The following is a 13,551-nucleotide window of genomic DNA, read 5'->3' as shown; positions in this document are numbered from 1 at the left end:
AGGCATCACTTTATAAGTGCCTTCTCTTTAATAATGTGTTACTTTGTGGGAGCGAATTGCTATTCAATTTAGCTTTAGTTTGCTCAGGATAATACAATATTTTAGATTAGAGCAGTTTCATTTGGCATGAAAAACATTTAGTTTTTTGCTCTTGACCAGGACACTGTAAATGCATTAATGCACAACCTGGGTTAGTGTTTTCAACAGGTTACTACAAGAAGAGAAAAACTAAATAAAAATAAAAAATCAGCAAAAACAACACATATGATTTTTTGGTCTCCTGTTTTTTTTTTTTTACCAAATCTATTTGTACAGTCTTTGGTGGTGTGGGTGATAGTAACATGGTGTTTATTTGTACAGATTTACAATCGTCTGTGTTTTTTGCCCTCTTTTTTATTTGTCAAGATAAGCAGGATGCAGACTTACTCTGATCTGAAATCATCAATGGACCGTGTCCGATCTACATAAACCATATCTATCATTTCTCAGATTAAGCTTTTTATTTGTGAGTGAGAAACGAAATCGGGAAAACTCTGGCCGAGAAGAGTCGAAGTCTCTTCATTCACTCACCCTTTATTAGATTACTTTAAACTTGGTTAAATAAATTATAATTTGGTTAAACTAATTCTCTTGTGTGGTTTCCTCCTTTGTCCTTCCCTTGAGCCGGGATGTGACACTTGGTATATCTATCTGGCTTTGGGCAGTCTTCTGTTCGTATTCCTCTGGTTGGTCAGGTTGTTCAGGACACAGTTGTTAGCCAGCGATGCCACTTTGGAGTTGATTGCAACCTTTCTTTGCCCCCAGCTGCAATCGTCCCCTTCTTCCTCCTCCTCTTCCTCATCCACCTCACTCTCCTCATCACTGCGTTCATCCCCCTCCACCTATGAAAAAAAACAAAGGACTTCATTTTATTTAACAAGGTTTCCAGGTGCAAGTCAACATGTAACATCATATAAGTATTGTATGGCATTAATAAACATGTAAATAAATAAAACAGGAAATAATGTAAATACAATATATTATATATTTGCACTACTCTCACCTTGCCATAGAACATAAACTTGTAAACCATGCGCAGGATGAGATAAGCCCAGAAGATGTGCAGAGCTTGCAGCACTAACAGCAGTACATTGAAGAAATAATAACCAAAAAAGGGCTCGAAGAACTCCATAGACAGGACCAAGGTTGTGTGGATCAGTCTGCAAAACGAAAAAACATAAATAAACAGTCAGTAGAAGTATTGTTCGATCGAGCCCAACTTTTAAACCAAGAGACCAGTGAAGTCAGGTTGGTGGGACACAGAAAAGGGCAGAAAAGAGACACACAAAGGAAATACGAGACAACACAGACACAGTTGGGCGCTCCATTGCGACGGAGCATACCGTTCCAACAAAACATTTCAAACTACAGGAACTCCAAAAAGGTCAAAGACTAGGACACAGACTTGCAAACTGAAATTGCCACTGCAGAAATACACACAAATCTAGTGTCATATTCCACGACAATGTTTTACCTTGTAGGAAACACCACCAGCCTCGTCACCAGGAAGACCAGAGAGAAGACGACAAACAGCGAGTCACAGATCTTCGTCCAGCCACCATAATGAAGCATCTTGCCAACCTTTCAGAAAAAAAAGTCTCAGTTAGTTGTCAGTAAATGAAAATAAAAACAAGTGTGACCAAACACTTGCTTTTCCCTGATACTGTGAAGTGGCCAAAAATTGGCTCATTGCTTCAAACTGACAACTGGTTTATCTTTCTAAGTCCAATCACCCTTACCTATCCGACCCTATTTAATCAATTTTAATTCACTGTAATGTAACATAATATTGTAAATAATATTAAATTCCATAATATATCCAAAGGTAAAAAATGTATCACAAGAAAGCTTCAGACTTTAATATTCAAAATATTCCTTACGGGGAAGATTGTAAACAGCATTGTTAGCTTTAAATCCGAGAAGCAGTGTTGAAAATAAAATAAATCAAAGGCATTTACTCCAAAATTAGATCTTCGTAATTTAAACAGTATATCTTTTGTAAAATGAGTGGCACGACAGAGATGAATTAATTGAGAATAGACTTTAAAAGGCCGAAATGTGATTAAAGGTGCAGTATGCAGTTTTGGGGGAGAGTGATTTGTTTAGATATGAAGAGGCTGCAATTTGTTTACAAACCCGTTTTCTCCACATGTAATTCGAATCAGTTTTGAATTAGAATTGAATCATTCTGTCATCATAAATCAAAACAAATTATTTTGAGGCACCAGCAACCACACCTAAGACTAAAATAAGTTTGTAAAAAAAACTTCAAACAGTGTTCCAGGGATTTAGTTTTCCTGTGCGGGAAGTTTGTTTATTCAGTAATGAGAATATAGGCTACCAATATTCACTTCTCCGACACACCCGAAGTTACAGTACATAGTGCACCCTTAATAATCTCTTAATATTAAATATAACAGGGTCCCTTATCTCTAACCCACCACAACAGTTCCAGGCTGAATATGACACCTACATTGCTGTCCCTTTATGCGCCAGACGACACCCAGTCACACCTGAGGTCACGTGAGTTGCTCTACATATCTCCCGAGCTCTGAGATGACAGGCTCGATTTTCAGATGTTATCAGTGAAATAGTACACTGGAGAAAATTAGCCTCAGAAAACCAAGGACAATGGATCTATTGTCTTTTGTAAGGTAATCATTTTACAGCCACTGAGAGGTTTTATATTTTAACCACAGACGATAATGCTCCACTATGAACAGCTAAGTTCCTAGCGGAAGTGTTACAGTGTACGGGTAGGATTAGGAAAACTTCCTCAATAAATGCACAAGGGCTGCATTCAAGTCAAGTTCCCTGTGTCCTTAGTGGAGTGATTCAAAGCATTACACATGAGAACAGACAACTCAACTCGACTTTCAAAACATTTCAATGATGCATGTTGTATGATGCAGTTTTCTACAACTTAAAGGACGCGATCGGAATTGTGAAACCGTCTGTTTTATTGTGAAATTCCGGTGCAGTGTTTTTACCTCCAGAATGAAGTCAGAAGAGTCATGCAACAGCATCACCAGCGTGCCAACCCTCACAAAGTTGGCGCAGTAGGAGAAACCAATGAGGAAAAGGGTGGCGATGTGATGAATGACCTGCTCCTTGAAATCCTGGAACACACACACAGTCACGCACACATACACAGAGACCACACAGAATGAGTACTATGCACAGTAGTGTAACCAAGAAGTCAGCGGCTCTCCATCTGTGTGTCTCTCCATTTACACGTTGTCTGGACTGTTTTATTGCTGAGTTTGAAGCTCAAGTAACTTTGATCAGATGCTTGGGGGCCTCTGGTGAATCACATAAAACCACATTTGTTTTTTTGTTCTTACAAATTAAGGAAATTCCCTTATAACGCTGCTGCAGCAGCATCATCTCATCGCCTTAAAAATGTGGTTTGTTCCATCGTAAAAACTGTATATAAAACAGCTCAGGAATATAGTCTTATTTAGTCATTTAGAGTCATTTGAGTAATTTCAATTGTTTTTGATATTGTTAAAATATGCCAAGGTCAAATCAGTTTCTTCTTCTATTCCTATGTCAGTGAATGGTACAGTACGTGTTAATCTCTTACTAGAGTTTTTAATCCTGCGGACGCATAGTACACAAAGTTATGATGTACAAGCAGATGATCCAGTGCATAATCCGTGTTAAGATTAATCTGGCGAGAGAAAAACAACATCTGTATCACACTTTGAAAAAAAATTAGCTTTTTGGTTTTGACCACTGACTGGAAGTTGAAATCGCAGGCACAAAATAAGAGGAAACCACCTGCAATCTAACAGGGTGTTGCACTGAGGTTTTAAGTGTCTGTGTAGGCCCATGCTTGAAAAATTAAGCTTGCACTCACTTTTCGCTTGACATCCACGGAGACACAGAGCAGTAACGATAAATAGAAGCCCATTTCCAAGATGTAATACCAGTAATGAGCCTCAGACACGGGCTACAGAAGGAGAGGAAGAGGGAAACAAAAAGTCAGAATTTCCTGCAACAGTTTATGCTAAAACAGTCAAATTAACTGATATTTCAGAGTGACTTTTGCCCCTTCTGCATGTGTGCGCTGTGAAAAATGCTGTAGATTTGGGGATTTGGAGCTAATTGGATGCCCAAAAATGTTTTTAATACTTAAACTAAATAGGATTCCACACAACAGAGCATTTGCAGCTTAACCCTGTCTGTTTGTTTTGTGTGTGCGAAGCCTAGCCATCTCAGTGTTTTTCTTAATGGTCATATAAGAACTCTTTTGCATAACCACACTGTAACAAAATGATCAACCTGCTTTCAAAAAGAGGGACTTATATTCAGTGAAAGTGGGAGCTAACTATCTCCTACCAAAACACCTCTTTCAAAACACACAACATTCAAAGTGTGTGGCACAACAATGGTAGGAAGTTGACAGAAGCATATACCCCTTAAAACAAATCCGTTCTCCCTGGCAGAGATCACAGAAAAAAAAAGGTCAGCGGAAGTATTGCCTGCAGGAGCTGTAATCAGTCAAACTACAGATACGGGGAGCTTTGCATTTTTTTTTCTAGTGTTTTGGGTTGGAGGCTGTTAACAGAATTTAATTTGCTTTATTGTATAATATTTTAATGCACAATACATGCTTTCTGCCTATTGAACTTTGTCCCAGAACCTGAGAACTCCAAAGTGTTTTGCTACAAGTTTGTTGTTTAGCCTTGAAGCCTAATAAGATTTTGGCACATACAGAGGTATGACGCATTCATGTGCACAGTAGCTTCACTCCCCATATTCTGTTATCAGACATTGTATGAAGGATAACACCAGCTGAGATGAATTTCTGGGAATGTATGCCTAATTAAAATGTTTCTGCTTTCGCCAGCAAAAACAAGGGCTGGACACACCAAACTTAGTATGTGTTTGCGCACACACCACCTTCTCTTGCATATAATCCCATGTACACTGTTCATTCGATGTATTCAACCATGTATCAAGCCAGGTACATTGTTGTTTGACCCTTGTATGCTGTTTGCAAGTAAATTCACCTGCTTCCAAGAAGGCCTGACTCAGTTTCAATTATTCAAACACTTGGTGAAATAATTCTAGTAACAAATGGTCCTTCGAGTGAGCCGGATCCAACATCCTCTTCTCTGGACAAGAAGAGCCTGCACCGTGAACGGGGGAGTCCAAGATCTCTCGACAAAAGACCTCCAGTAAACAGAGCTACAAAAGAGGCTGTCTGCAGACTCGACTTGGACGGAGAGGGGTGACGGAATCCAGAGCCTGAGCGAGTCGAGGCTTTCTTGAAATCAGGTGAATATAAACAGCTGATTTTGTTTTATATTTGTTCTTACATAGAGACGAGTAAGGTAACTACTGGCTTACATAGAGACGAGTGATCATAATGTGTATTGTTGATATAAATTGATTCAAAAACTGGTTAACTGTAAAGACACCTATACTTAACCTACATGTTAACTTTTGTTATTTGAAGAACAAACTATAACACCATGTCAGATTTGGAGAAGTAGAGAGCTTCTCATATCTAGAAGGAATGTGGTGTGTGTGTGATTCAGTCCCATGCAGAAAAGGGAGGGCCTGTCTCACTGACTGCCTGTGTGTGCTTGAATGCTGCCCAAACACAGACAAAAAAATGTGGAAGAATGAAATCAAACCTATTCTAAAATGTTGTTGTGCGTTAATTGTGACATCTAGAGCAAGCAAAATGGATAGGATGATATTTTAGAAACAACCCTGGCAGAATGATGAGCATTTCTTTTGAGAACATGTTACTGCTCAAATTCATTCTGTTTCAGATGCAAGGAGAAGACCAAGCTGACCATGCTTCAATAAGGACAATTGGACACTGAGGAACAATCTGAATCGGTTATGGTAATATCCTACATAACCATTCCCCCAGTGACTGTGATATGAAGGACACTTTGCGTCAAAATGCCACAAAAAGGACTTGTTGACCATCAAGACGATCCTGGTTCCTGTTCCCTGGCTTCTGCAAAAGACTGTCCTCTTTGAAACTGTACATAGACGAACGATATTGCACCAGTACACAAACTTGCATTTTCACAACTGTGATGTTGATGTACTTGATATTATTCTGCTTGACTGAAATATATTTACTCATATCCTTTGCCCTTTTGCTTTGAAGTGTTGCAAAAAGTTGCATTAAATATTATAAAAAGGGTGGAATGTTAACAGAATTTAATTTGCTTTATTGTATAATATTTTAATGCACAATACATGCTTTCTGCCTATTGAACTTTGTCCCAGAACCTGAGAACTCCAAAGTGTTTTGCTACAAGTTTGTTGTTTAGCCTTGAAGCCTAATAAGATTTTGGCACATACAGAGGTATGACGCATTCATGTGCACAGTAGCTTCACTCCCCATATTCTGTTATCAGACATTGTATGAAGGATAACACCAGCTGAGATGAATTTCTGGGAATGTATGCCTAATTAAAATGTTTCTGCTTTCGCCAGCAAAAACAAGGGCTGGACACACCAAACTTAGTATGTGTTTGCGCACACACCACCTTCTCTTGCATATAATCCCATGTACACTGTTCATTCGATGTATTCAACCATGTATCAAGCCAGGTACATTGTTGTTTGACCCTTGTATGCTGTTTGCAAGTAAATTCACCTGCTTCCAAGAAGGCCTGACTCAGTTTCAATTATTCAAACACTTGGTGAAATAATTCTAGTAACAGAGGCCATGACCCCAAGAGGAAGCGCTCTCTTCCCAGGAGGAATGCCGAGCGGCAGGCATAACTAGCGTCAACACAGCAGAGATATTGGCTTAAAAAAACAAAAAACAAAACAAAATTGAGGAAAAGCATTCAGGCTACCTTTAAAGTAAGTGACGGAGCGGAGATGAAAGTTAATGTGTGGAGTGTACAGACCAAACTATTTTAGAAACCCATATCCTTCTAAACAGAGTTTGTTGTTTTTACCAGCTATTGTTCATTTGACCTACGTTTTGACTTTTACTTTCCCGGTTTTGCCAGACACAAGGTTAAAGTACGTTTTAGGTATGCATCTAGAGAAACAATAGTTCTCCCCACTAATGATTCTGTTATTTATCAATCAAGTTGATAAATTGTCAGGAAGCAGTAAAATTAAAATAATAATACAAAAGTTCAAGTAGCCCAAATGTGTCTTGTTTTGTCCGACCGACAGTACAACACCCAAGATGTACAATTTGATAGTTAATTAAAAGTTGAATAACGATTCTACTGATTATTTCAGCACAAGTGTGGTACCCTATTATGTTCTATCTACAATACAAAACAAGAACATCAATGTTTTACAATAGCTTTACATTATTAATGGCATTTCTGAAAAGGAAAAACAAGCTTCTATCCAACATCAAATCTTCAATGCGTCATCATGCAATTTCAAGCTCACCTGTTTTGGATAACCCCTCCAACACTCTCTCTGATCCCAGAACCATGGAGTCTGGAAGATCAAAACATCTTCATCAGAGTCTGCACATGATAACAACTTTAGCCTGAATATTAACTCAAGGTTTATAAGCAACTACAGATTGGATTATGTAAAGTGTATGTATTACCGATTACACCCAATAATAGATCCAACATCCATAGTTCCAATGCCATTCCAACACATTGTATAAATGACTGGAATGATCGATGAAGGTCTGCTTGTCTTTTAAATACAGGAACAAAAGTGACTCAAAGACTTACATTAATCAAAGAGCCGAGCCCTGCAGTGAACGCCACAAGGTAGAAGACAAAACGCCAGCTGCACAGACAAAAAAAAGCACCATCGTTTGTTAGAGGGTGCGGTGTAAATTAAATTTGTTTTTTGTCAGAAACAAACTAAGCACCAAGCACTTTGCACATTAAACTAAGCGGCAGCGAGAATTTGAATATCTGCATGGTGTAAGGTTACATCAGTAAACTAAAGGGGAAGGAAGTTTCCTTCAAACAAAGCTCATGCTTGCTGGCTAGCTTTAACGGACCAACACACAACATTGTATTAAAGAAAATTCAAACCCACAAGGCCTCGCAGAACTTTTTGGTGTTGCTGGGCCGGTCCTGGTTCCTCCTGTGTCTGAACCAGGTCTGGATCTTTCTCTTGGAGAGTCCACACTGCTTTCCCAAGCTAATCTCCTCATTCTGAATGCACACAAACATAAAAGCACACATTTAGACATCCTGCCTGAAGGACTTCATTTTGCACTTGAGGCAAAAGCAAAGCCATTTTTTCTGCTGCCTGCGCTGGCTGCTCTCTCCCTTCCTTGGATGCACAATTTCCCACAAGATCCATTACCATCCAGAGTTCCCTAGCGGTTGCCCTACAACTCTCAAGGAAAGCACAGATCAGATAGCTGTTTATTGGACCTAAATGGAGGACTCCTACATGTGCTAAATCAAGGTGACTGTTTGTCTGGTGTAACTTGCTCTCCCTTTCTACATACTGATACTTCACACAAGTTCTGTAACTGGTGAGAAAATGCCATGACTTATTGAGAGCATTTGGTTACACTGGCTGGCTATGTTGTGTGAAGCCAACAACAATGGCTGTTAAACATTTTCCCCTAAACTGTGCTGTGCAGATGCATCTGGCTAATAAATATCACACAACTTTATCTATTCCTACCTGTGTCTGAGCCTGGTATTTACATAGAAGAACAACAGCTAGGTATGAATCAGGGGATTCTTCTTCTGCAGCTAGTCTAGGTCACATGGAAATAGATTATTTGCAAATAAGTCAGGCAAAACAGGCCAAAAATGGAAGTATGCACACATGAATACACACACACAGACTCATGGAGCAGCACATTTTCATTTGAAATGTAAAGGCACTTCTCGTCCCGACAGGAACAGTGGTGTCGCAATGCAAAATGAAACCCAAGAGGAGGGAGGAGAATTTGAATGTGAACCTACACTTTTGTATAACTTTTCTTAACCTGTGAAATGATGAGGGGAAAATAATAATACTTCATCTGCTCTAAAGCACAATTGCAATTAAACACTAATTACATTGTTGTTAACTTGTTTTTCCTAATGGCAGTTTCACTGAATGATATCATGATGCAATGAAAGGAAGACAGCATAGTCATGAATCCCTTTTCTGACTCTGTGGAACACCCAACACTATACATTGAACTTTCCTGTTTCATGAGTAATCAATGTACAGTGTAAATCATTTTAATCTCTCTCAATGTGAATCTTTTTGGGAAAATCCATTTATTTAACAGTTACTTGTTCCTACTTCTCCAAATCAAACTCCAAATAAAAATTCTGCTCTCCAGCCAAGATGCAACACACTCAATACACACTAACAACACTTATAATGTGTATTGTATGTGGGCTGAAAAACCCACAAAGGAGTTGTCAGTCTGAATTTAAAATGCATACAGCCCCAACAAGGTTAGGGCAAGGAGAACTGCAGTAGGAATATTGTGTTATTGGTAAGGAACAAGATTGTCTGTAAAAAAGGGGAAAGCAGAACAGTAATACCAACTTGTGATGGTTGCTGACTGTTGTTTTTGTAGAAGGTCTCCAGTTTTGGAATAGAGGCAGCTCGAATCCTAATCCGGTCCTTCACAAATAAACATTTGCTTAATGGGATGGCGATGAGCCTGAGTTGACAGAGAATAGGAAAGAAAAAGAAAAATTCAACACATCACATCACATCTTCAACTGCTTATCCGGAGGCGGGTCAAGTGGGCATCAGCTCGAGCAGGGGACCCCAAACTTCTCTTTCCTGGGCTACATTAACCAGCTCTGACTGGGGGATCCCGAGGTGTTCCCAGGCCAGTTTGAGGATATAATCTCTCTACCTCAGGGGTGTCAAACTCATTTTCACAAAGGGCCGAATTACAATATGATTATCACACTAAGGGCCAGACATGTCGCTTACTGACATGCCTTCTTTATAATCCAAAAATCAAACAACATATCTAGGTAAATAACCTGCGTACATACAGGGGCATGAACTAGGTTTTGTTTAAATATATTGGGGGACAAATTATAGGTGGGGTGTATGGGGGTGCTCCCCCAGAAATGTTTGTGCGTCAAACACTTAATTTCCTGCATTCTGGTGGATTTTTCTGTTTCTGTTTTCTGTGCCTTTTCTGCGTCAATTTATTGTGGAAATGTCTTTATTTTTGTAAAGGGTATAAGACAACATCCAGGTTTCTGGTGAAACGTGCGGATATGGCACAGGCTCCGCATGAGAATTTTTTTTTAAATTCGAGGGCTGAATTGAATGGAATTGCCGAATTGGTTCGCGGGCCAGATTAAATAGTGAAACATGCCAGATTTGGCCCGCGGGCCAGAGTTTGACACCCTGCTCTACCTGGTCATGGGCCTTCCACAAGGCCTCCTCCCAGCTGGTAAAACTCCTTACCCGAACCACCTCAGCTTTCTCCTTTAGACGCAAAGGAGTAGTGGCTCTGCACCAAGTTCTTCACGAATGACTGAGCTTCTCACCCTATCTCTACGGAAGACACCAGCCACCCTCCTGAGGAAACTCATTTCGGCCGCTTGTACCCACAATCTCATTCTTTCGGTCATAAACAAGCCTTCAAGACCATAGGTGAGGGTGGGAACGTAGATCGACCGGTAGAAAGAAAGCTTTGCGTTCCGACTCAGCTCTCTTTTCATCACAACAGTGCGGTAAAGCGAGTGAAATCTGGACAATCTCACGTTCCATTGTTCCCTCAGTCGCAAATAAGACCCTGAGATACTTGAACTCCTTCACTTGGGGTAAGAACTCATTACCTACCTGGGGACCACAATCCATCTGTTTCCTGCTAAGGACCATGGCCTCAGATTTAGAGGTGCTGATTCCTGTCCAAACCTTCTCATAATAAGCTCTGCTGGGAATTTAAATAAAAGTTTTCTCATCTGCCTGTTTTCTGGCGAGGACCCAGTGGATGGTCGGCCGTACATAAGAGAGGTTGCAGAGGTTGTTAGTTTTTCCAGTAATTGGTACTGTGAAACGGCTCATCATCAGTAGCCATTCAACAATACAAAGTTTAGCCCACTCGCTGAACTTTGCTTCAAGCCTACATTAGCTGTAAAGAAACCACCATAATCAGCTGATCCCAGCTATTACCTTTCTTCCCTCTGACATATACTGTACATCACAGTTAAAAAGGTGAATCCAGTCCCTCTGTAAGGAGAAAGCACTTCCACACAGTCAGCAGAGAAAAACTGTCTACTCATGAGGCCTGCCGGATCTATACGCTCCATCTACAGTGGCCACTAATGAAGGGTATACGCACCATTATCCTGAGCCACACAGGTAGATCAATAAGCCAGTCAGCATGGACAGTGCAAGGTTAGAAAAATCAGACACATGTGTGGCGTTTAAACCATTTGCCTTCACCCAACAACAGACTAAAAGTAGAAACCATAATGCTGACTTTTTCCTTTTCAATGGGGCAAAAGATTTGGTCAATTACACATAATTTATGATCACAGCTATAGGTCCAAGCAGACATCATAGGTAAGGATAACAATAAGAAGATAGATCTTGCATCTGTGATTTCATCTTCCAACGGGGATGGAGGCAGGTCTAAACTCACCTATCAAAGACATATCTGAGGGCTATGAAGGCGAGGGCCAGTGGCAAGGTGTAGAAGAGATCTCTGGGTCGCGGAAAGTGGCCCTCGTTCTCCTTCATCTCGGTGTCCTGCCAGCGAATACCAGGAGGAATCCAGTACTCCTCCCGCCACAGCCACTCGTTTAGCAGGGCCTCCATCCTGAGGGGAACAGAGGAGAGGCGGAGAAAAGTCTTTCATGTGAGTGTTTGATGGTGGACCCGACCTGTTAAAACAATATTCATAATTCATGCCAAACAGCAGGCCGAAACCCTCAAGTTTAGGCATGGAAAGTGACTTGCATGCTCCCACTTCGCATCTATCTAAATGAGCTAATCCAGGGTGCATCTAATGAATATTGTAATCATTGATTATGATTAGCCTGCAGATTGATCTCAAAATCTCTCTAATAAATTGTTGTTTCTTTAAATATGGGAGAATAGGGGAAAATGCAGACAAATTCTAATTCCTCGTTGTATCAAACAACATTCCAAAACCCATTGATATTCTGTGTATAGTCATACACAAGAAACTCAGCAAATAATCACATTTCAACATAATCAATAACAATTACAAATACACAAAAAAAACACTTTGTGGGCATTGGTCCAAGCCTGCATGTGTCCCAACAGAATCTGAACAATGCAGCCTTGATCAAAGATACACAGACAAGCTCACACACAGTTTCCCTTCCATCACTACCAAGGACATTAAGCTACAGACAGACACAAACACATAACCGTAAACCACATATGAAATTACATTACTGAAAGTGTTCGATCTGAGTTGAAGAGCTGCTCCCAACAGTGTAACGCACTGATTGGCATGTTGATAGCTTTGCAGCATGACATTCAGGACCAACCAAAACAGTGAACAACAGCGAGGCGCCACCTGAATCGCAACGGTAACACACACACACACACACACACACACACACACACACACACACACACACACACACACACACACACACACACACACACACACACACACACACACACACTCGCACACACACAAACTCCTTCTCTACGGTGACACAGAACTCATGGTATATCCTTAAAACACGCAAACTATTGTTAATAACAATCCCGTGAAGCGACAGAAAGGATGTTCATCTATCACATTCCACCGAGCAGCCTCGGACAGACACAAATCATACCTTTCTGAACACGTGTGTCTATTTTAAACGAAAAGAACGACATCGATAAAACAAAAAAACAGCATCTTATCAATAACATAATTATGAATGCGACATTGCGGTTACCTGTCTGCGCTCCTGTGATGGGGAAGCGTGAAGCGTACATTGGCAAATGGGAGAGGAGGAGCGTGTTTGACGCAACCTGCTCCTGCTGAGGGCGGAGAGAGACACGCGCTGCCTGCCATCTTCACCACCACCATCATCATCCTCTGTCCGACACTCCGCACGAGATAAGCATATGGGCGTCATGTCTTGGCAGCCTAAACGTATTTGGCTGTCATTCTTCTGTCAACACGCTATGATCACACAAAAAGTCTCACAAATATTCTGGAAATAATTCTATAATTTTTTAATCATTCCTAGAAGCATCTCCTTGCTGCAATGCACACAATAAGTTGCCAAGCACTTAACAAAGAGGAGTACCGGACATTACATGGTTGCTTCAGGGTTTTTTCTGAACAAGCAATTAGGGGAGTTTTTCTTTATATAATCAGTGGGAAAGCTTATTATTGTAGCTGTATGTAAGTCACACATCAATTAGAAATCTTTTTGGCGATATGAGTGAAAATGGAGCTTTCAAAAATCATATTTGTCATCACATGCTAATTCAATGTTAGGCTACTCATGGCCATGGACTCTAGAGGATACATTTTCAAATGATCAAAAGACTGTTATACAAGTGTGTTGTACATTGTACAATGTGTCTTGAATGAACTGGGTGGATTCCGGGAACTATACACCAGAG

At 40.3% G+C, this 13,551-nt stretch overlaps 1 protein-coding gene across 1 annotated transcript; it reads right to left on the bottom strand.

The window, feature by feature from the left end:
- Window positions 1-500: 500 nt before the first annotated feature.
- On the bottom strand, window positions 501-12,917 carry LOC307254074 (ceramide synthase 2-like). Its single transcript, XM_080032315.1, has 11 exons — window positions 12,873-12,917; window positions 11,594-11,770; window positions 9,523-9,640; window positions 8,053-8,171; window positions 7,737-7,794; window positions 7,438-7,488; window positions 3,902-3,994; window positions 3,030-3,158; window positions 1,514-1,620; window positions 1,043-1,199; window positions 501-881 (listed from the first exon to the last, which is right to left on the bottom strand). Exons 2-11 carry the CDS (start codon window positions 11,767-11,769, stop codon window positions 687-689), a joined length of 1,203 nt encoding a protein of 400 aa, XP_079888441.1. The 5' UTR covers window position 11,770; window positions 12,873-12,917; the 3' UTR covers window positions 501-686.
- Between the last annotated feature and the right edge of the window lie 634 nt (window positions 12,918-13,551).

This window comes from Ammodytes marinus (assembly GCF_949987685.1).
Source record: "Ammodytes marinus genome assembly, chromosome: 8".
NCBI lineage: Eukaryota > Metazoa > Chordata > Actinopteri > Uranoscopiformes > Ammodytidae > Ammodytes > Ammodytes marinus.
This window is presented reverse-complemented; position numbering and strand designations above follow the sequence as displayed.